Raw genomic sequence first — 24,202 nt, 5'->3', positions numbered from 1 at the left:
CACCTTTGCTTCTGTATTTAGACATCTATAGCAGCAGCTAGAAAGTGACTATGACTACTGAACCGAGGCCATGTGAGGACACTACACCATCACAGTACCGCCTCCCGTTCAGGTTCCGTCCTTCTTTTCTTTTTATATTATATTCTTTTAAAACATATTCTGGGACTTTATGGCTCCGTCTTGTCTACAAAAATAACACATTTTGTGTGTACATCATTTACATCTCTTAATGACTACCTGATTCTTTTTTTTTTACTGTCAAACAGAAACATCTGGGTCCGGACACAGCGGAACCGCTCATTGTGCGTGAGAGCTACCCGCTCTGGTTCACATCCGAGTGTCTAATGGAGATCGACTGACTCGTTTCTTCTTCTTTGACTGCTGCCATTTGGGCTTTCAGTGCACAGTTCCAGCCTGGCAAAAGTTGATTTCCCCCAAAAAATTTTAATAAAAAAAGCAGGAGCAGGTACCAATAAAACACCTTCTCCCCATTAAAGTCCATACGCCTTTTCTAGAACCGGATTCAACTGATCATGACATTGTAAAAACACCCATACTGGGTGCTGCAGACCTTCTCCATAGTGATGGACTTCTATGATCCACCCCTGAGGAGCTGCAGTAGCTGGGAGGTTGTTTAGAAGTAGAGGATCAAAAGACCGTCTCCTCTACCGTGTGACCCGCCAGCTGGCACGAGGGCAGAGCCGTCCTCGTCTCCAAGTCGTCCTCCTCCTCTGTCTGGGCGCGGTCGCTCTCCATCTCTTTGTCCTCGGTGACCGTGTCCTCTTTGCAGAGGGCCGCTCCGTTGCTGTCTTTCTTGGCCATCTGATAAGGCTGGATTTCTTTGGACTGGTCAACAAGGATTCATTATTATGTGCTGCTGTTGAAAGCTCGTTTTTTTTTTATTATCAACAAACGAGGAAAAACCAGGCAAGGAAGAGTGTGAATACGAGGTTACCTTCTGAGGGGTGGACAGAGGAGTGACGCAGCAGAGCTTCTCCTTGTAGCGCTCGGGCAGGAAGAAGAGCAGCGTGCCCATGACTGGAAACACTGTGCCGGGGGTCAGATCCTTCTCCTTCATGGGTCCTAACATGTTGACAGAAACGGTTTTAAAGATGTGAGGAATCAAAAGGGCAGTTTTTCAATCTGTGTGGGCATCACGTGACCTGTTGTTCCTTCACTAGACACTGTATAAGGGACTTTCTGATTCAAGCACTCACTGTAGTTTCTATTCTCGCGAGTCCTACCGTGATGCAAATTCACAAAATGATTGAGGATAGACTCCTTTCCCATTGCCAGTGAAGAGCAGCCTCTCTGTTTGTTTCTGGTGTGTCACATGGGACGTAACAAAAGTCAAATGTTACGCTGGTCTGTTTAACAGCGCTTTATTTGTGTTACACAGAGTCCCACATGCTTCCTTCAAATGACCTTTTGTGCCTTTAAACCTTCTTATTCATCTGTTGAAATGCTTTAAATGACACTTAAAATTGTAAAATGCCTTCTTTCTTCTTGCCACTTTCATGTATTGTTAAATGTACAGCACTTTGAGCTCCATAGTCTGTATGAAATGTGCGATACAGATAAACTATTATTTTTCTTTATATCTGCTACTTTTTCAAACTCTCAAACCAGAGTTGGTGGTTTTTGTAACGGTGGAAAGACTCACCAAGGCTGTTTTGATGAGTTTTATATTGAATGAAGTGTTTTTTTCAATGATCAGTGAGGTAAAATGATGGTAAATGGAGTGTGGCAGCTTTGAGGAGCGAATATAACAGCTGTTTCCTTCACATGAAATAAAGGCGCCTTCGGAGCATTTCTATTGTCAACAATGCAAGGAATAGATCTGTTAACAACAACAACAACAACCACACACACAACCACACACACACACACACACACACACACACACACACACACACACACACACACACACACACACACACACAGAATGAATGCAGATTGTAACCATTCCCAATGAAGAGGGAAGCCAGATGTTAGTGGGTGTTTGAGTTTGTCATGAGCTGTGGGAGAGGGGCTTCAGTGTGTGTACCTGTTAGCAGGCTGACTATCAGTCCCACCACCACCACAGTGGTGGAGTTGTGAGCGCTGTACCACATGTACGACAACGAGTAGAGCGCCTCCACACCGGATGGCCTGAAGGAAAGGGGGGGGAGACAAAGCGTCGGTAAGACCTCTCTGAGGACCATCACGGGACATCTGCAGTCCACCTGTAGTGCTCACTGACGGCCTTTAAGGTCAGTTCTTTGGTTCTCGTGTGTTACCTTAGCTTGGGTCTGGTGGCGTTGACCAGTGTAGTCATGACAGTGGCGGTCATGTTGTCAAACAGGGGCAGGGCGGTGGTGTTGAGCGGCGGCACTGGGATGGAATCGGACATACGCATCAAAAAGCTCCCAATGCCGATCCAGAAGGCCATGGCGAGGCCTGCTACTAACCCCACCACTGCACCCTGAGGAGGTACAGGTACAGATGTTCAAACCTCAACTCAAACAGTGTGTAGAACATTTAATCACAAAACAAAAAAAACACTCACAGTAGAGTTTGCCCAGGGAAAGAACATTCCCAGACAGAAGAGGCCCAGCAGAGGACCACCCACCATCCCGAAGATGCTGAAGGCTGCCTGAGGGCAGAGGACACAGAGCACGGCACAATGTGTCACTCTTACAATTAAATACATTTTCTGTATTTGCAACCCGGGAGCATGTCAACAGCTTGTTTACCTGCAGCACAGATCCCATTATAGAGGCCAGGTAGGCCATAGCCAGACACACCAGGCCATAGACCAAAGCTGTGGGGCAAGGAGATGACAAAGAAATACTTAGTGGTTACACCCGTTACAGGGGGATATCAGAGGTGCCCCCGGAAAGTACAGTAATGGAACCATCTGTTGGCGACACCCCAGTACTCTTGAGATTCTTTAAGTCAAGCTACTATTTTAGTTTTTTAGAGGCTAGATCTATGAAGAACTGCTCTCGTAAGCAATTGAATCCAAAACACACTGGTTGTATTAATGTGAACTGTGATGACGCGGTAAAAAAGCAACGAGAATCGTTTTGATGCAGGTGTTTACAATCCTCCTGATGCAAATCTATAAAATACATTACAGCAATGCACTACCGTTTTATTTTGTCAACTTTGTTCTTGTGTGGTATATGGGAGACAACTGCATTCTTTTGAGCAAACCCTGTGTTGCATAATGAATTACCCCCCCACACTTCTTTGGAGCAGGTAGCTAGGCATTACACAGTGCACCTTTAAAGCAGCTGTCTTACCAAGTCCCTTGGATAGCAGCGTAGCTTTAGCCTCAGTCATGTTCGGAAAATAAGGTTTAATCAGGTCCTCCATGGTTACAGTTGCTAGGGAGTTAAAAGCTGACGAGATGGTGCTGGAGGGAGAGAAGATGGGATTGAATGGCACATTATAAAGCTCGTCTGTGCAGCACAGGCCGTTGGGATGGAGCACGAGGACGGTAGTTATCAGGAACAAAAGCTGTGGGACAAGTTGAATCCGCTTCATTCAACAGCAGACGATCCTGTTCTTTAAAACCTGTTCTCTTACCTGAGAGCTCCACTGAAGAGACAGGCCACAAACAGTCCTGCGAGCCCGGGAAGATCCTTGAAGACGTCCATCACAAAATACAGCACCATCTGCACAAAGCAGCTAAATATTAGCCTTCACCTCCAGAGCCAAGAAAGAAGAAATGACACTGCATATACACCACAATTTAGGGAACCACGAAGGCAACTCAATGCTCACCTGGTCATTAGTTTTGACGTAGCCCTTGTCCAGAGGGCTGTCCTCTCCGTAGCGAGCAAACATGACGAGACCCATCAGACAACCTAAACACAAGACAATCTGCTGGCACGGGAAAACTACGTAGCAGGACCTGGAAGGACAATAGAGGCGAGGGCAAACAAAAACACCGTCAACACCGGAGCCAAGATGACAGACAGCATATAAAAGGTACAGATGACAAGGAAAGTATCTCTCTCTCTACTCAATTGTCTCAATACTGAAGTAAGACAATAGTTACAAATGAACACCCAGTTTGACTAGGTTCTACTTATCTCCGAAAAGAGATTATGCATTCGGTCGCTAATGCGCGTGAGTTTGTGCGTCTGTGTCCGTCTGTCTGTCTGTCTGTCTGTCTGTCTGTCTGTCTGTCTGTCTGTCTTGCATTCTACAGGTCTAATATCTATTGTGCTCATCTATGACCGCATGCTCAAGGATCTGTCGTGGTTGCAGTGATTCACTTTTTGAAAACATATTTTATGTATGCATCCAACTAGCTTAGCACATGACAAACTGAACCGCGCGCTGGCTACTATCTAAGGACGATAGTAGGAGAGCTAGTTAGCCGTTAGCAGCCGTTGTGCAATTGTGGTTTGTATTCATTCAATCAAACTTTACAGTGGCGGTGGTTGCAGACGCACCTGGTGGAGAACAGCACTCTAGTGAGTGCACCGTTCTAGTTTTGTTTTATATTCAGTGTTTTTCACCTGATATGGGTTCATACTCCATTATCAAAAACACAACAGTCTTTGCATTGTGCCATCTAAAGCAAGGATTAGCCAAGTATGTTGTGAGACTTTGACGGTACTCACATGACTGCCTCTTTCTCCGTACGAGAACTGAGGTACCTCTGGACCTGGGCCTGGTTGACCCCGTACAGAGCCAACATCAGGAAGACTCCTCCCACTCCCAGCGTCCAGAAGGTGTGGCGCTCTAGAGGGTCCGGGTTCAGACTGCACGGGCAGAGAGTGAACAGTATGATCAGCCCCTACCTTCATGCACTACAACATGTAAAGGTACTGAGGAATGCTTCACTCCACAACTCACTCCAGTCCAGAAATGCGGCTGCCATTAACTGCTTTCCTCCACACCTCTGCCATGCCCCCTGCCTGACTGGCCCCCACCACGATGACCGCCAGCTGGCCCGCAAACATCACCACCGTCTGGAACACATCGGTCCAGATCACCGCCTTCAGACCCCCCTGGGACAGAGCAGCAGTGGATACACTTTAAATTCTATAATAATCAACAATAAAAATCAGTAAGGCTTCACACACTGACAACAAATGGAATGAGTGACACTTATGATCCTAGAATGACCAGAGATGACGCTAGGAAAACAAAATAAAGACATCAGAGCTAAGAGAAATTGATGAAAGGAGGAGAATTTCAAGTCAAGTGCAATATATCACCGTAGCCATTGATGAAATGAGGTGACTCATTGATGAAATGAACACTGGGTTGAAGAAAGATTTAGGGACTCACCAGAGCAGTATATAGAGTGCACACCAACCCCATGGCCAGCACCGCCCCCCACAGGTCAAAGCCTGTCACTGCAAAAGAACAGAGTAGAAGCATTAAAAAACTCTGCACACAGGTTACTCAATCTTCTATCTAGGCGACAACATCAGCCAATGTTGGCACGTTGTAACAATGGTGTGATAATCTTGCAGTAAAATATGAGAAAATAATAAGTCTTACCTGCATTGAGTGCCAGGGCCGGGGCATACAGGACCACCCCCATGTAAATGACCTGCAGAGAAAGAGGACGATAAACACGGCAGAACAGGAAGAATCACAAAAACAGAGCTGAACTCAGAGGTCGTGTTTAGGAGCTCGCTGACTCACACGGATCAGATTCTACCGGCTCAACTGTGAAACGGTCTGTGGTCGGCACTTTTAGAAAACACACTTAGAGAGAGGTTTGGATCTCACTGACCTCAAGGTAGTTTAATAATATGACTGCGTACACAATTAACCCTTTGAACCCCAAAACCCGCCAGAAAGTTTGAAAGGCATGTTTTCTAAAAAAATACAATATATTAATTTTTTTATTGAAAAAAAACCTACAAAAATATGCCATTAATCATAAAAACACAACCAGATTATTTAGATTCCTGATGGTCCTTGAACACATCATGTGTGACAAAAGCTTCATCCAGAAAAACACCAAATCTAAATCAATATTAGTCTTGTTTAAATAGCAGTCACATGACAAAAACTCAGTGAAACTTGGACTGCATAGCAGGTTGTTTACACCGAGCACAGCGTCCAGGACAAATGAGGTTGTAAGTAAAGTTTGTAAAAATGTAAATCGTTGTGTATATGTAATATGTAATATGTACAGCACGTGGAGCCTCAATGTTGGTAACACTTGTGGGCACTTAGAAAGTGTTGGATATATCGAAGGCATTGCTTTCAAATGTTTGTAAAATAAATAAAAAAATAAAGAAATTTAACATGTGATTTTTTCTTTACCATGTACGGTTCTCCCTACTTCTAGCCATCATTGTGCTGTTCCCACAGAGCTGCAAGACTGCAGCGGAAAACAAGGCCAAGGTGAGTAAAATGTGACTGGAGCAGAAACATAGAAAGCTCTCACACTGTCTGGGGTTCAGAGGGTTAAACTTGATTTTACTAGGCCGTCTGCTGATGAGAAGGCAAAGTAGCCTTTGAGCAACCCGTCGACAATTCAGAATTTATTTTGGGGAAATGGACATTTGTATCTATTATCTTTGAGAATAACAATTCACATCAGTCATGTTATCAACTCATTAACGCTGTTAATGTTTTTATTGGTGAAAATGTGGGCAACACAAACATAAGAGATATTTTACAAGGGTCAATGTGACATGTCCAGGGCCAAAGTTTCACTCAGGCTGTAATATAATCAGCCAATGAATACATGCTTAGATAGGACGATAAACAGCACGACAGTGGAGGAGATTTGTTTGTTATTGCCTTTCCTAACTTAATGTTTTACTGCCTCATCTGCTGACTTAAGCTGCCAACTTGCTGAACTAAATGGAAAGTTACTATTAACTTATTATACATAATTTTGTTATAATAATAGTCTTCACTAAGTATCTGCTGAGGTGACGTGATACGCAGGGTGACGGTCATTTTATGAAATGTTGCATAAATCAGATCCCCGATTCCTGTAAGCGCTAGAAAGAGAGTATGACGCAAACAAAGATACCATCTGAAAGATGAAGGTCACTGTCCCACATATGCGGACCGTCTTGTTGAAGCGCAGCTCCAGATACTGTCGAGGGGAGAGAATGTCAAGGGGAAAAACAAAAGGCTGATTAGAAGTCATCGTGTGAGACATGGTCAGTGCTGTGGATGCTTATTCTTTAGTTTAGACCCACATTGTCAAAGCCAGCTGCCGAGAGACTTACCTTAAAGTCAAAGGTTTCCTTAAAATAAAATCATGTGCACAAAACAAACTTTAGCAACCGCAGTAAGGAAAAAACAAACAAACAGAAGGTACCTCTGACTCCATCTTAACTGCAACAAGGTGGCGTGCTGTGTTACTCACAAGTTTTCTTAACCGTCTGCTTAACACCGGGGTGAAGTCCTCGGCAAAACAAGACGGACACTTCTTTAATGTTCACCTTCACCTAACCTTCTTTTTGCTGCAATTTCCTCCCACATTCATTGTTTATTGTTTGCCATTATCTGAGGATCACATTTACTTTTTAGTGTGCTTTATTTTATTGTGATCTTCTAGAAGGCTTATATTCTTTTCCTCCTCTGTCCAACTTGGTTTTCTTGTTTTCTTTTCTTCTGCCATTTTTTTTATTTATTTATTTATTTTTTACTATCTATTGGCTAACTTTGTGAGGCTATAACAGGTATCGCAGTGCAAGCAAAGAAACCTCTCCTTGGAAATCTGTAGGATTTTACGTCTGTAAAATCTCTTTTAAAGCCTTGAGGTTTTCCTGAACAAAAGAAACCCTGAACTAAGGAGAAACCAAACCTAACGTGTCATACTTTAGGAGAAAACGTGAGGTGTTTTGTGTAACCGGCCCCTGATTTACAAGTCAAAACTCATTCTTTGTTCACAGGACATTAGTGCAGTACTGTTCAGCGTATCTCATGAACCCAAATACACTGATCGTTCGCCACTCTGGCTGTCAACAAAGGCTGTGTGAAGATGTTCAGTCTTGAGACATTTGTTTCTGTTGAACGTTAACACGCCATGGATAAGCAGATAAGAGGACAGATAACAATTTTAAGCTCCGAGATCACAGTCGAGAGAGAAAGTGAAAACTGGCGACAGAGGACAGATTTGTGTCAATCCTAGACTGGAGCGTACCTCGTAGGCGCTGGACAGCCGCAGTCGGTAGAGGACCGGTATGAAAACGTGGGCCGGGATCAGCAGGCCCAAGAAGTAGGAGCAGCCCAGGAACCAGTACTGAGTCCCAAAGGTGTACACCTCAGAGGGAGCGCCCAGGATGGCCACGGCCGACTGGAAGGTGGCCAGCAGGGACAGAGACACGGGCAGGCAGCTCATGGAGCGATCGGCCATCAGGAACTCCTAAAAAAAACAAAACACAAAGTTAGTCCGATATTTCTAAAATAAAACCACTAAAAAAACAGAGTAAGGGAAGCGTCGTCAGGAAAGAGATGGAAGTCTACCTGCGTTGTGCGCTGGCGCCCACCGGAGAAGGCGTAGAAGAGGCCGATGCCGGTCGAGGCCACCAACAGCAAGGCAAAGACGACGTAGTCCGCTGTGGTGAAGTGCATGAGGACCACGTCCCCCATGATGGCAGCGGATGTGGCGGGGAGGGAGGGTCGGGAGAGGGAACGCTGCTGGAAGCACGGCCTCCGGGGCTGATCACGTCGTCAGAGAGAGCCCCTCACCCATAGGGAGAGTCGCTGAGAGCTGGAGGGAGAACAACAAGTGAGGAGGTGAAGCAGCAATAAAACCTCCTTCAAGAGTGCTGCGTTTAAATGCATCACTGTTCTGTAACGGAGGAATCACAGGAGTCCAGAGGACGTCTGTAAAATATGTTCTTGCTTTATCAAATCAACTGAAACCACAGACCCTTTATTATTGAATTTAAAACCTGTTTTTACACAAAAATCAATGCGAAGTCAATTTCATTTATGTTGCTTAATATCATAAATGTGCCTCAGGGGCTTTACAATCTGCACACTGCACAGCATACAGCACCCTCTGTGCTTCGACCCCTTGTTCACATAACGTAGTTTTTGGTGAAAAAGAAGGAAAAGTTTTCACAATAATATGAAATAGATATTAGATTAGAGGGAACTGTGACCTGTTTAACACCAGCTCTAATCATTAAAACTACTAATGACAAAATGTTAAAAAAAACAACAATCTTTTATTTCCAAATTATTTGAATGGCATTTTTTTTTAGGCTAATAAACATATTGACTGTAACAAAGTAAAGGGATAACATTTGGAGTTTTTGATGGTTTACGCTGTTGCAAAGATTTTTCGGGATAGTGGTGATACATTTTCTGGAGACTTGTAAACCAGCTGCTAGGACAAAACAACAACAAAAACAGTCGGCATCGGCTGAAACGGCTCATCCACTAAAAGTTATACGTTTCATTTTCCGCTGATCCGATCTGCGACACAATCAGAACCGAGAGTTGTGTGCACCCTTTACCGTAGCAGTAGAACAGAAGCTTAACGGCACGTTTCTTTATCGCATTGGCTCGGAAACACATACACACCCAGCCGTCCACATCAGCTGTCAACACAATAAGGACTGCACTGGATGTGTGTCTGAACTACAGCTGGACAAAAACCTCACTATTACTAACTGCAATGTCTCAGTTGACAAACACAACAACAACACTTGAATATGACAAAAAAAACAGCAAAGGACTTACAGTAACTACCGAGTCCACGCTGCTGCTGCTGCTGCTGCTGCTTGACACACACTGGCCACTCAGACTGAAGGCTCACCGGAGAGGAGTATCTTTGTCACGATCACTGTAGAGGCAAGAGAAGAAATTCAGCAAAGCCATTCACCACACGCAACAAATGCAGCGCCTGTCGCAATATTGTTACAAAAGGTTTCAACACCCGCGCGATGTTTTCCAAAGAAACATTCTCCTTTTGGGTACGGATCATTTCAACCAAACAAAACACAATCCCTCGCTATGTTTTGACAAGATATGCATAGCTGTGTTCTTTTACAGCTGCCACTACAGGGGGATATACGCTTTTTAGCTCCTCGCTGTGCTCATCTGAGGGTATTCCACCACACATGAGACCGTCTTCTCCAACACTACTTGTGATCGACGTGATCTCGGCACTGCCTCAGAGTACAGCCATTTCTTCTAGCTGGGGCATCTTCTTCTACGGGTCAGTATTACGCTATTTTTACGAGTATCAGAATAGGTATGTTTTTAAATCTGCGCACTCTGTGTGTGCCCTGTGAGTAAAAACACTGAGGTGAAAGGAAATAAAAGTGCAGTTATTGTAGGTTAATTAAGTTTCAGGCCTAATGTGAGATTAGGGTCATTGCGCTTATCAAACGTCAGTAGCGCTCTGTACCGACGGGCCCGTCTGTGCGATGCTCTGTGCTGGTGTGATCAAGCCCTGGCCGAGACGAACGACCCCGTTAAATCCCAAGCATTACGGCTAATCTACCACGCTGTATGACAGGTTGGGAACAGAAGCAACTGCCAGTTGAAACTGGTTCAATTCAACAGCACCCATCAGGTGGGTGTTTTAACAGAGAGAATGTAGCTCTTTAATGTTTAAAGTAAGCACAATGAATGTGTCACTTTGTACGTGCTATGCACTGCAGTTCAAGGCCTGCTGAGAATAAATGTCCAGCGGAATTTAAAAAAAAAAAAATCAACCATTTGCTGCAGTGCCTGTTGATTTGGCATGTCTGCAGTCTGTATGGTGCACACCTTGTTCTGCTGTGTCACACGAGACTTTGCTCCTGCTGAGAGTTACGGGATCGGAGCCAACGGCCTTTTGTTGCAAACCCCTACCGTTTGGATGCCATTCTAAAAATGGGCTTTATGCATTAAAACCCGACAGGTTACTTAAGAGCCCTTTGATTAAAATCCTGCCGAGCTTAAAACAAGAAGCCCACTGGTTTCACAGTGAAACCAGAGGTACGTGCCATCTCCGGGCTGGAAGGACTCCACTGGTTCTGGCTGTTTTGTACGGATTTGTTTCTGTCAAGTTTTTTAATCTGTTCCCATTAAAACAGAGCCAAAAATGGCTGCAAAAATTTGGTGAAACGCAAATGTCATTTTCCATTGACAGTGACCTTCATCTTTCAGATGGAATCTTTGTTTGCGTCACGCTTTCTTTCTGCATTAGTTTCTGGGCTGTCATGCCAGCACTTACAGGAATCTGATTTGTGCTTCATTTGATAAAATGACCTCCACCCTGCGTCTCACGTCACCTCAGCAGATACTTAGTAAAGACTATTATAAGAAAATGATGTATAATAACTTAATAGCAACTTCCCATTTAGTTCAGCAAGTCGACCGTCCTCACTCACAGTCAGACCTCAGAGCAACTGACCTGACCTTTACAGTTCTAAATGGTATCAACTTACCAAGCCCACGGTCTCTGAAAAACTACAATTCATCTATTTTCAACCTCATCTCCACCTATCCAAGTTAGGTACATGGTGTGAAAAACAGCGGCAGCCGTTACCGATATTCTGCGTCTCTGGGGTGCAGCTGTAAAATCTCTTCTTCCTCACCATAGTGACGTACTTGGTATGAGGAAGAACTACTCTCAGCTTTAACAGCTGAGGGGCCGAATGCCGCTCAAACACCCTCGTTGCTGGTGTTACGTTTCCAACAGCGGAAATGCCATCCCAGTATGCTTTATTCAGGATTTATTCCGAGCAAACCACAGTTGCCGGATTGTTTGAACAGATGAGAGAATAACCAAGATGTTTTGTTTTTTTGTTTCTCTCCAGTTTGAATGAAGTGGGATTTCCAATTAGTCTGGAATTACAATCTCATCACCGAACTAAGACACACTTCAATAGAAGGTATACGGTTGGATTTTTGTCTGTGAATATTTCCTTCATTGCTTTTTTTTTGCTAATTTATCAGCCTTTGCGCAATGCATCCTGGTACAACTGCACACACTGGGTAGTTTATTACTTCGCTGGACTACATTTACCAACAGCACTGGCAGGACAGCCAAGTACAAGGTGGCAAACGTTCCCTCTAAAGTACAGACCATCTCCATACTACATGAGGAGATCAAAAGGCAGATGGTAGACATGTACTTATGAATGTATACATTTAAATTGTAAAAATATATCTGGTGTAATCCCACATGGGTATACTGCCACTAACATGACACTTAGCACATAACCCCACAGGCTGCTGAAGAGGACAGTACTTAAGAATGTACAACACAAAGGAACATGGCTCACAGCAAACAATTAGCTTCTGCACCAATTGGCCAACTACAACTGTGCCTTTCCACCACACGAGTGTGCAAAACGGTGCCACGCGTTAACTGCTCACATCCAACCATATCACACCGCCTCGGCCCCAGGATTCAACCGGCATTTAGGCCTTCTTCAGTTGAGTGAGGTAACGGTGCAGTCCTTTTGCTTGTGTGTGGAGCACTGTCCGTGTTTTTGGGCAGGCTGCGTATTCGGTGGTGGTGGTGGTGGTGGGGCTGTCACAAGCATCGCAAATCACACAAGGAGGTCAGGGAGGCTGCGGTTGCCTGGCAACACAGGGACAATGATTGCACGAGGTAGTGCGAGCTGAGCCGATGGCACCAGCGCTTTCACCCCAACGCCCCCGTCTAGTGTGTAAACGGTGGAAAAACAGAAGACCTGCTGTTTGATGTGGGGGGGGGGGGGCAGGTAGAGCATGGGAAGGGTTGCAGCTGCACGGGACAGCCTGCTATTATGCTTATCAAGGTGGTTCAAAGCAGACCGCACAGCTTCATCCCCCTCATCAGACAACCAGCAGCAGCTCTGCATTCTATGTACTCTGTGTGAGCACTCAGTGGGAATATTAACAGGGATTAAAGGGGCCAACTAGAGATACCCTTCTAATTGTCCTTGACAGCAAGCTACAGAACCAGTGTTATTGTGCATCAGTCAGGGTGAAAACATTCAGCTCAATACAAGGTTAAACAAGTTCATTTTAGCTGAGGCCACTCTAGAAATCCATTACTCTTCATCCTGAAAGTTAAAATGAAAAACGCAGTTTGACAACACTTCCAGTAAAGCATGAATCTCATTATTTTGCTAGTGGAAGTTAGTTCTTGAGCGTGGAATGGGCCCACTATAACTGTACAGGTACCAGCGGGATGTCTTTCTGTCCTCCAGCCTCAGGGGGCAGCAACGAGCCCATGAGCAAAAAAAAAACAATCAACCTCTGCAGTGCCCTTTGAGGAGCAACACAACAAGGGGAGATCTTTCTCAGAGGTGTTTTCAATCTGTATTTTGGGGTTTTACAGGAGACAAATAGGTTGTTTTGACAATGTACACACCTTCCTGGAGGTTTTCTCCTACACAGTGGTGTGACGCTCTAAATACCCCCTTCAATAACACTCAGCTAGTACATATTTCCCCCGCAGTTAGTATTCAATTATTTTGTTCATTGACAAATTTAAAAATTGTCAGTCTTTAGCCTATAAACTTGTCAGTCCCACTGATTAAAGATTCCTCATGGTTTCTTCCCATTCTTCTTCTCTGGAGGTTTAAAGCTGAAACAGGTCAAAGCTTCAGACAGGACAGCGTTGGGTTATAGTTTGGGAATGACTGTGAAACGTAGGCCTATTGTCTGAAAGGTCAGGTGGATAAGACGGTCCCAAACAGGACAAGTTAGGAGTAAATACTCTCTTTAGCAAAGATATTCTGGAATGTAAACATGTGTCCTGGTATGATTTTTTTGATATCAGACAAAAAAAGGCATTTTTCATCATTTTTAGAAACCAGTGAAATGTCAATCTCTATAAATAAGGACCAGATTTGGGTATGGGAGTGTTCTGGGTTCCATTTTTAGTCAGAGTAATATTAAGCAATCACGTTCAAGCAGGCTAAATGCAGGTAAACAGTCCGTGTGAAGAGCAAAAATGGAACGCTTTGGCCAAAAAGAAATCTGGGAACCCACTGGCTATCGTCTGAAGATGATTTGACTTTTTATTGGTTTAAAATGAGCTTGGAAGCCACCTACTTTGGGCTACAATCCGGTTGCTCACATAGTCCCTCAACTCCAGTCTTGCATCCCAAGTTGCGAATCGGAAAAAGGAAGTCTTGGACCGGATCCGCTGGCTACACTGGAACCCCCAGAAATAAAGCTCCTTGCCCCCAGAGACGTTTCCGTCGACAGACCGATAGCTGGTGGGTTCCCGAGATTGGTGAAATTGAATGCACACCATAATATTTTCAGCAAAACACAGGGGTGTATGGTTATCCCCATGCTACTAACTACATACACATGTGTGCACTCTGCATGCTTACATACTGTCTAATGTGAGTAATCATTAAACCCTTCAGCTGAACCCTGGCCTGCTCCGTGAAATAACTCTACAGCACATGCTGTGAGACCAGAGGTAGACAAGTGAGATGCATCGCATTTTGTTTCCACAAGCACAGAGACAAAGTGCTGCTGACAAGTGAAACACAAAACTGCCACCGCTGATTAATGCGTTATTATCAGTTCTAAAAAGCCGGTGTTGTGAATGAAGATTTGTGCGAGGCTGTTCCACTGAAGGCCGATGATACCGAGCGAAAGGACTGACTAGACACAACGCGCTAGTCTTCTGTGACAATTGTTAACGTGACACCAGATAATACTAAAACAGGAGAATGGGGAGTAATCATTAGCCTGCAGAAGTTAGCAGATAACTGGAAGTCATCTTGACCTCGCCAGACGATCTGGGTAAATACACAAAACACTTCAAGTGGAACTATGTGTGTGTGTGCGTGTGCGTCAGTAAATTTGCTCAGTGACAACCTAAAGTAGTGTTAAAATAATTGCCTTTTATTCAAATGTTGCAAACGGGACCAGGGACCATGCGCCCTGAAATGCATTCGTCATCTAACCTGATGTCGCTTTATTATCAGAACATCTTCCAAATTTGTCTTGCGTCCCGAGACGCACACGGTGCAACATTTAACCAAACAAAACCGTACTAGAAACATAAAACCGGAAAAAGTGGACGCATCGCTCCATTTTATTACAGTCAGTGTTCCGCCCAGCTACAGTGAGGCCTACTTAGAACCCAAACTCTGATTTCACAGTGCGACAGATTGAGGAACAAAAGGGTTCAGTCGAGTCTGTGGGACTCTAAATCGTCTGTGTGATGGCAAACGCTGATATTCTTCAAATACAATGTGTAACGGCTCTGATGTAATTCTACCAGACAAACAACTTTTTTTATGGCAAGTCGTTTTGACATTTAAAAGCTAGATTTATGCAGAAGTTGATCCTAGTCAAAATAAACACATCAGACATCCACAGCATCACTTATCCTTGGAAATATGGCGTCACTCTTGCCATTGATTTGTACTGGGCCTTCAATTCAGATATCCACAATTGCATTTGTCAACATCCAGAATAAACATTCTGGATAACTGTAACAGCATTCCCACTAGGAAATACTCTATTTTCAGATATTTACAATCAAATTGTTATTATTAGTCATAATCTTAATTCCAGATATTCATAATAATGTTATGACTATCCAAAATACACTGTGACTGGTAAAAATGTCATTACAGATATCTGCAATTGGCATTACGACTAGACCGTGTAAATGTGGAATTTCAGATATCTACTATCACAATTATGACGAGAAACAACACAATTGTATTATAGATATAGAAATGTATAATAGATAGCTGTTCTATGTATCCAAAAAGATAATATGCCAAAGTGGCTCACTCCAGTTATGACTAGTAACAATCGGATTGTAAATATCTGAAATGGGCGTTTTAAATAGTAGAACTGTAATAGTAATAACAGATATCAGGAATGACAGATATCAGGAATGACATTCTGATTATCAAAAATGCAAATCTGGATTTCTAAAATTGAAAGCCCAATACATATCAATGCAAACGTGATGTCATCTGTCCTCTGAAGTGAGTCATTGCGGGTATCTGACTTGGAAGACTTAAATTCCAGATATCTGCAATATATATACACAGTGTAGCTCTTAAATGTCAAAGGGCCACATGTGTTTTGAGAATATCTTAAAAGTAGTTTTGACTAGTACAATCAAAGCTGTAGATATGTGGATATACAATTTCTACTAGTAGGAATGTTATTGTGGCTTAATCACCGTTCTAACTAGGAGAAGTGCTATTATGGATATCTAAAATGTAATCACAGATAGCAGCGCAGTTCAGTTAAACGTTAAAACATATAGTATATACGCAGAAAACTTGACCCAAGTGTTTGACCCACAACCTTTGAGCAGATCCGTACGCAGCAGCCGAGCCAGTCCAGCTTTAAGCTGAACGGAGAGACAACCGTACCGTGCACAGATTCCACGCTGCATACCACTTTGCATCATGGACTGGAAATGGGTCTCGATTCACGAACGGGAAGAAGCAGTCAATAAGAATTCAACAAGACAGACTCCAGGACTGGACTGTTGGGGATCAGCTCCTCCCAACACTCACAGCGAACAAGAAAACGTTACAAACTCTGTCCAGCTTTCTCTGAAGACTTAACTATGTGGGGCGGGGGAATGTGGCCAGACTGTAGCCGATACAGTCTTTGGAGTGTGGCTTGAGAAAAGGCTTTAATCCGAGCACCAATGTTGTACCTCACCGAAACAACGAATACAGCGACTTCAGCTTTCAATCTGCTCCGTGAGCTCACAAGCAGCCAGCGAGGAATGGGCAGAAATAAGTTTCAGACAACCAGGGCCTCTATTCAATGTCCATAAACAACATCTGTGTCGTTCCTCATTATGTTGATGCAACACCCCCCCCCCCCCCCCCAAAAAAAACAAAAACCCAACAACAACCAGAGGTACTGAAGGGACATCTCAACCAATCACAGGGCTCTATTTTAGATATGACTAACCTTACTGGGGATAGTTTGAAGTAATACAGCAAAATTAAATAAATGTAAATGTTTTAATTTTCACGCTATACACTGGAGTGTAGTAGTCAAGTATTAAATATTAAATATTATTCTATTACACAAAATAAGTCTTCAGAATATGACCTTGTCAGGAAGGCTCATCAAAGAGTCATTCTTCTTTTTCTTCGATGGTGTCACGCTCAAACAGGTTCAAACCATAAAGATACACATTATACACGGGAAGCAGCCAAACGATATTGGGTCATACGTCAACGCCATTCACGAATGAAAGCCCTCTAACGCTACGTGCACCGATACAGAATTCGCGCATGACGTTAGTTTAAAGAACATATACGTATTCTTAAAGCAACGTGAACATTAGAGACAGACCTGCTGCCGACTCGGTTAATGAGTCCCCACCCGCTCCGACATGTCATTCATTTCAGCTGTGCGAGCTAGCCAACATCGCTGCTAAGCGGCTTGGTGCAGTTCACGTAACAAGACGCCACACCAGCTGTTCCGTTACAAACGTAACTCCATTACAACCAGAAAGAACCGGCACGCGAACACGTTTTGGCATTTAACGTCAACCAACCACGCGCCATCATGGTCTTGTTGCCCAATCCAAACTTTATTCTGCCACCACGTGCGCCGACGCGAGAGACTACCCGGCATTCTCCGAGCCGTCGGTGACAACGACACGCATTGAACGCATTTTAATCCCATTCATATGAGCATCGTTCGGATTAAGTAAATAGCAAAATTGGGTTTACCTTTGACCACCTGACGCTGCCAAACCGCTGAAGCTACGGCGCATCGCTTCGCTTGCATCTGCTCGTAATCGGCGCTCGTGGGGTCAGGCGGTGACGGACCGCCCATTCTCCTTGACACTAGATTGGCTGCTGCCCTCACGTGCTCCTCGTAAACTACATACTCGCACTCGCCACAGTAACAACGCATTTGTGCCGACAGTTGTGTAAAACGTTGCCGCACGTGCAGCGTTTCAATCGTTGTGGTTGTTAACGCTTGCACAGTATATGTAATATATTTGGTTAGTGGTGGTGATTTTGTTCAGCTCTCATTCTCGTAGAACTCCAACAATAGTTTCAACCTTTCTGATTTTTATGAAGGCACCACAACTCTAGCTCTAGCAGTCTGACATATTTAATTATATCGATTTGTGGGGACAAGTTCTTTCTATCAGTGGGACCAAAATAAAACGGAACTAAATTCTGAAGAAATTGAAGGTGTAACGCACAAGGCAGCCGTATTTCCCGTTGACATTTAGTTTCGAGTATGTTGTGAAACAGGATGACATCCTTCTCGCTATACACACACACACAGTCTATAGATGACAGGACCCGGTTCAACGTATTCATTGAACCGGCGTCATCTCCTGCGCTGAGGGCAGGAGGAAAATCGTCACCATGGTAATTAATCACCATGGCAATGGTCGCTGATTGATTTTTTTTTGATGACAATATGCGTCACTCACCCCGCATGACACCAAACACGGTTGCCTTGTTTCTTTTCAACGATATCTCACGAACTCCGCCGCGTCCCTCAGGCCTATGGCGCGCGCACTCTTATCGGGTTGAGGGGAACACAACGGTGACATTCCCCGACGACATCCTCCATTTCTCCCAGTGCGCACTCGATGAAAGCGCAGCTGCATAGGTTGCTACTCCCCCCCTACGGCTGGTGACTCATGTGTCTCACTGAATTAATAGTAACACCAATGTAACAACTGGGGGGGTGTCATGATTCCTGTGGAAAGCACATTTTTGTAATTTCTACATCTCATGTGGAAAAAAAACAAAAACGTTCAAGACTTCAAAAAGGTAATGGATCATTTTGGAGGGTTTTATTGTAAAAAAAATAAAATAAAAAATTCAAAGTATCAACAATGAACCATAAATCTATGTCAACCAGATTTTAAAAGACACATTTCCACACAGAACACCACTGAATGAATTTGCTGTAGGTGTGTGACGACCCATCCCTAATTACTGTATTATTATACCAACACAGTGCTGATCCGCTCCTCTGACAAACTGAGGAATAACACGTGTCGCAAGTAAGCACCCTTTAAAGAGGAATACTTCAGCCACAAAAACGTACATTTGTACATCAAACTACTCACACTGTGTCACCTTGAATTCTTCCATGGAGGTAAGAAGACACACTAACTGATATACAAACTCATTTTGTGGGGGAAGTTGTCCTTTTAACAGACAATATCTTTTCAAAATATTATTTTCCACCAAACAGCTTCCACCAGTCCGTAGTTAGGGGCACTACATGGTATATATATTTAAACGCAAGTCAAAGAGACTCCACTTCCGGTCCTTCTGCTCCCAGCTTGTAACCACAACAATGGGTGTACAGAAACGTGTGTATTAAATACGACTCTGGGTGAAACCGTGAGCTTCTCTGCCAAAGGAACAACAACAAAAAAAAGGGAATATTTTGTCGTTGGCGTTCGCTCCTCGAGAAATAAAGCATCCCCATAGAGTGTGCGTCCTGTGGCGCTCCTCCCTCAGTTCAGCTGCCGGATGATGGCGTTAATGTCCGTGTTGCGAAATCCGGGGTTCCCCAGGTCCTTCAGGAGCCCGGCCTTGTCTTTGGCGGCGTGGCGAGCCACCGACAGCCTGAAGGGCAGCAGGAAGTTGTTGGCGGCCCGGAAGCCCTTGCCGACCGAGTAGATCTCGTGTATGAGGTCCTCCAGGCAGATGATGCCGAGTTTACCTGAGAGACGAGGGAGAGGGGGAATGATGGGAAACGGGTGTCAGAACCGGGAAGACGTTCTGTTCAAAACACAACTGACACTGCGAGAAAACACCGTCTGCCTTATTCATGAAACTCATAAATTCAGTGACGGGGGACCTACACCACTACGCTTACATTTCACACAAGGAAGATGAAAACAGCAAAAAGCGGATTATTTTTAATTATTCATTTGAGTGTTTGCTGTCGTCTCAATGAGGTTCTGCAAAAGGAGCACATGACTCATCTCTCTACACGACAGGAGGAGTTCTTAGTGCGATTCATTTTATTGAGTGTTTAGATTTGTTTTTCCAGTGAGATATTTAGGACTTTAGTGACTTTGCTGTTGCTGCTCTAGAAACAATAATTAGTTATATTTAAAATATAAATGAATTCTAATCCTTCCATAATTTTAAGATCACTTGAACACACTGCTCCTCTCAGTTACATCTACAGGCTCTACTTATCCTAACAAACAATTCAGGTGACATGCAGCCAATTTATGCACGTAACCTCCCCCTCCATAACGCACAGTATCTGCCCCACCGTCACCTTTTCCACTTTGTAAATACTTCAGATCATAATTAATAAACTCGGTAAATAGCTTTCTTTATTCCTAGCAAATGTTAGAGTGGGACACATTCTTTCTGGTCTGTGCGTTACAGAGAGGGGGATAGAGGTAGAAAACAGCCTGAAATAGACATCCTGCTAGGAGAGCAGTAACTTCTTCATATTCACCAAAGTTATTAGGCATGATCCTAATACATACAAAATGAAATATGATGACTGTGAGGCTTCTTGATCACCACACTGACCTTTGATTTGGTGAGTCATGATGCATATCATAAAATGTATTTCAACACCTACAACTGGGTGAAAATGTGTGTCAGAAGCCGGTGGCACGCGCTCGCTTTGGCCGCTGAGGCTTCAGCCGGACGCGACACAGAGACTCACCCATGTGCTGCTCGATGAAGTTGTTGTCCGTGAGGGGGACTCTCCTCTTGCCGATCCTGGTCTGTCCCCTCTTCAGGATGAGCTCGCGGACCGACTTCAAGTTGGGGAATCTGTTCGGAAGCGTTGCATTTAGAACACGCGGTAACAAACGTACCGGATTTGGATCCGAGCTAAAGCCACTCACCCCCAGGCCACGTAGGGCTCCACCATCTTCATCATGGCCATGGAGGTCTTGTTGATTTTGACGAAGGCCCCGCTGAAGATCTTCCTCAGCCTCAGCATCTGGACCACCTTCATCACTTTGGGGCTGACGCCTTTGATCCTAGCGGGAGAGAGGACGAGCCGCGTTGACCGAACTGGAAACGGTGTTTTCCTCAAATATCAGTATCAATACTTCAGATTATTATGACAGATTGGGTTTTAGGAGCCAAAGAGATTACAGCATGGGTTTGTTAATTTATAATAAATAGAAATGCATCAAGAAGAGCTTGGATGCAGGCACTTTTGGTTTCTTTACGAGCGCTGCAGGAGGTGACATCTTTTTGTAGGCCAACCCCAGAAGATAGCATCACACTGGTTCCCTCTACAAAAAGCCAACAGGATTTCTCCATCGGATTATTGCAGAAAATAAGCTCCGCAACAAACAAACGTTTAGGATACTCGCACGTCTTGTTCGGCAAGATAATCTTTCACAAATGAACACACATTATAATTTTTAAGCACGAATGCAGTCGGCAGAAGTAAAAAAGTCAACGTTGGGCTATAAACCAACTACACCTCGGCCGCATGAGAGCGAGAACAACACAACAAAGCGGTGAGGGCCAAATATTCGGCGTGATGACGTTTAGCGGTTTCATTTAGCCACCCGTTAGCGACCCCCTTTTTAAGACACGTGAAAGCTTCAAAATTGAAGAGTGGGGAACTACCATTACATGTTTTATATCGTAGAACAAAACGTTAAAGTCTCTTCAGCCTGTTTTCAGGAACCTTAAAAACCCAATCAAATAACCCATTGACTTTCACACGGCCATTATAGGGATGTTTTTGGAGAGTTTTTCCTTTTCCGGCACGAGGGTCCAAGAACAGAAGACGTCATGTGACGTACAGATACAATTTTGCCCCGAGGGGCTTTACTGATACTTGACTACATAAATAAAAATAAATTGTCTTAGTGCGAGTTGCCTCGTTTTGGAGATACCGGCGTCGAGGCCCGCTACTTTTCGGGTGAACTGTCCCTCTTTAAAGTCTCATTGTTTAAAGAGGGACAGTTCTCATTGTCCCCCTTTAGAGTCTCATTGTTCGTAATGAGACTTTAAACACAACAAACAAGCTGATTTTAACCTTGCTTCCTTTTGATTATTAGCACTCATTGCTAATAAGGAAATTTAAAAAACGCACGAGGAAGAACAACGTCTTTGACACTTTTGAGGGAAGCATGGCAATGCAATCCTAACTGATGTCACCCGGTGCCCTGTACCTAAACACACTCCGTGTTCTACTGGACGAATTGAAGACCTTTTTCAGCTTTTGATGAAGTCCCACGCAGCCCTCCCCCTTATGTGGCCGTCACTATAGAGAGACTTTCTGCTCCACACATTGCGTCTGAGTCAAATCACTCACTCTCTGATGCGGACGGCGAAGGCCAGTTTGTTCTTGGCAGGAGGCAGAGGGGCCGGCGGCCTGTGCTCTGATCTCTGGATGCGGGTGTCATCGCGGTGCCTCCTGTGGCTGGTTTTCAAGAAGTCTTCCAAACGCTTGAACTTCAACGGCTTGCCTTTAGATACCTGGAACCACACAGAAATACACGTGGAGCTAAATAGGCTGCAGGATCTAAGAGCACATTGAGTACCTGTATTTGACCTCCTGACACTCCGTCATCGCTCACCTTTCTCTTCTCAAGCAGCGCGAGCTTGGCTTGCGTGGCTTTGATGGCCTGGTAGGCTTTCCTCTTCTTCAGGAGATACTCGGGTACCAGCTTGATCACTTTCTTTGATCTGATAACAGGAGCACACACGCACAGAAGCGTTTGAGAAACAGTCCAGCTAGAGGCTAGGGCTCATCGAGCTAATGAAGCAATGGTCAGAGTAAAAGAGCGTCAGCAGCTCCGGTTTTCCGGTTTAGTGCCCCGTGAATATCAGTCACCGATAAAGTGAACAGAAGACACAACTGTCATTTCAATTGTGTACAACTAGTGACAAATAGTGGCGACGCATTGCGCGAGCTGTGCCTATATCTCCGTAACGTACACTCGGACCCATGTGAAACCAAGTCCGCTAGAAACAGCCTTTTCTCACCATCAGCGCGGTAAATATTAGTCTCGGTTGAATGGGTGATACGTAGAGTTCGTAATGAGACTTTAAACACAACAACTACATGTAGAGAAAGAACGGATGGACTTAGATATGATACAAAACAACATTCACATACTCAGCTTCAGCTTCGGCCATGGTGAAATCGGGAGACTCAAGCGTCGCTCGGAGATGACGTCACAGCCCATGCTTGTTTTATTTCCGGCGGAGTGTACGGGATCACACTACTGACACCCAGCGGTCAATAACAGACATACTATTTACTAGTATTGTGAGAGTGCTCATGTCCAATATAACCTTTTCATCATTTCTTAAGACCCATTTCTACAGACAGCTTTTTAGTGATGTTACTTACTTTGTAAGTTTTGGCGCTGTTGAGCTTTCTTGTTATTATTGCATTACTTTGTCTGTCAAAGCACTTTGTAAACTCTGTCTTTAAAAGGTGCTGTATACATGAAGTTATTATTTGTCAACAGCACAATATAGGTATATGTACATACAACATGCAAAGAATACCAAAATGTAAGAAAATATTTGTTAACCCCTGAAATATATGACTCTCCAGGCAAATATGTCTGAGGCAAAACACTACATCAGCTTAAATTAAGTAAATGTATCCACTACACCATAAGTAAACGGATGAAAATAATAATAATGAAAATAACAAGCTTAAAAGGGAAATTTGTTAGTTTAGATGTCATTATTTGCTTTTCAAAAATGATTTAGTTTCCCCCAAAAAATTACCACACCTTCCAAAAATGATTAGGAGAGAATTCCACCACTGAACAATCAACACTGCAAAACAATGAGCTGCCACAAGATCATCACCTAAATCAACAACGCTTAATGAACAAGTGAAATGTGAGCTGACGCGTTGGCATGATGAAGACTCACCTGGGGCTCTTTGTAGTCCATAAACTTAACCTGAAAACACAACTTCTCAGTCTCGAGAATCGTCGACATTCATGTTCCCCAGAGGATGAATCCAACTGACTTTGGTGATCCCCTAACTTTTCCTCTACAGCGCCACGATGAGGTTTGTGACTATGGAGAATAAACTTGTATTCACAGATGTGTTGATTTAGTCTTTTATTTAAAGCCTAGGGACTATATATAAAGACGTTATCTAAGAAGTTACACGTTGTTCATCTGATGTGATTATAAATGGCCTTTAAATGACAGCAGAAAGGAATGTAATCCCTTCAGTCTGCACCGTAACCTCGTTAGTCATTCCCCCCTCACATTTAATATGCTGCAGTACAGAGGCAACGCAACCAAAATGTATCACCGTCCTTCAACTTAAAGGGACAGTTTGTACTTTTTTAAGT

At 43.9% G+C, this 24,202-nt stretch overlaps 2 protein-coding genes across 3 annotated transcripts; both read right to left on the bottom strand.

Annotated features, from left to right (window-relative positions):
- Positions 1-17,692, bottom strand: slc5a6a (solute carrier family 5 member 6a). Of its 2 annotated transcripts, none has more exons than XM_068708757.1 (18): positions 17,619-17,692; positions 9,679-9,781; positions 8,452-8,698; positions 8,129-8,350; positions 7,007-7,072; positions 5,509-5,560; positions 5,293-5,360; positions 4,855-5,009; positions 4,620-4,760; positions 3,772-3,901; positions 3,574-3,662; positions 3,288-3,400; positions 2,736-2,803; positions 2,549-2,635; positions 2,280-2,464; positions 2,048-2,151; positions 956-1,083; positions 1-846 (listed from the first exon to the last, which is right to left on the bottom strand). In XM_068708757.1, exons 3-18 carry the CDS (start codon positions 8,575-8,577, stop codon positions 649-651), a joined length of 1,932 nt encoding a protein of 643 aa, XP_068564858.1. In that variant the 5' UTR covers positions 8,578-8,698; positions 9,679-9,781; positions 17,619-17,692; the 3' UTR covers positions 1-648. The 2 variants fall into 2 exon arrangements, with proteins under 2 accessions (XP_068564858.1, XP_068564859.1); XM_068708758.1 differs by lacking the exon at positions 17,619-17,692 and adding an exon at positions 17,236-17,328.
- Positions 17,693-18,687: 995 nt separating this feature from the next.
- On the bottom strand, positions 18,688-23,071 carry rpl7l1 (ribosomal protein L7-like 1). The gene is made up of 6 exons (XM_068708755.1): positions 22,993-23,071; positions 22,451-22,559; positions 22,186-22,349; positions 20,750-20,887; positions 20,566-20,675; positions 18,688-19,593 (listed from the first exon to the last, which is right to left on the bottom strand). The coding sequence occupies exons 1-6, from the start codon at positions 23,010-23,012 to the stop codon at positions 19,385-19,387; spliced, it is 750 nt and encodes a 249-aa protein (XP_068564856.1). The 5' UTR covers positions 23,013-23,071; the 3' UTR covers positions 18,688-19,384.
- Positions 23,072-24,202: the final 1,131 nt, after the last annotated feature.

The sequence above is a fragment of the Cebidichthys violaceus genome, unplaced genomic scaffold (genome assembly GCF_023349555.1).
Source record: "Cebidichthys violaceus isolate CVI_PGR_0920_01 unplaced genomic scaffold, fCebVio1.0.p SCAF_14, whole genome shotgun sequence".
Taxonomy (NCBI): domain Eukaryota; kingdom Metazoa; phylum Chordata; class Actinopteri; order Perciformes; family Stichaeidae; genus Cebidichthys; species Cebidichthys violaceus.
Note: the sequence above shows the minus strand (reverse complement) of the source record. Positions and strands in the feature narration are given on the sequence as shown.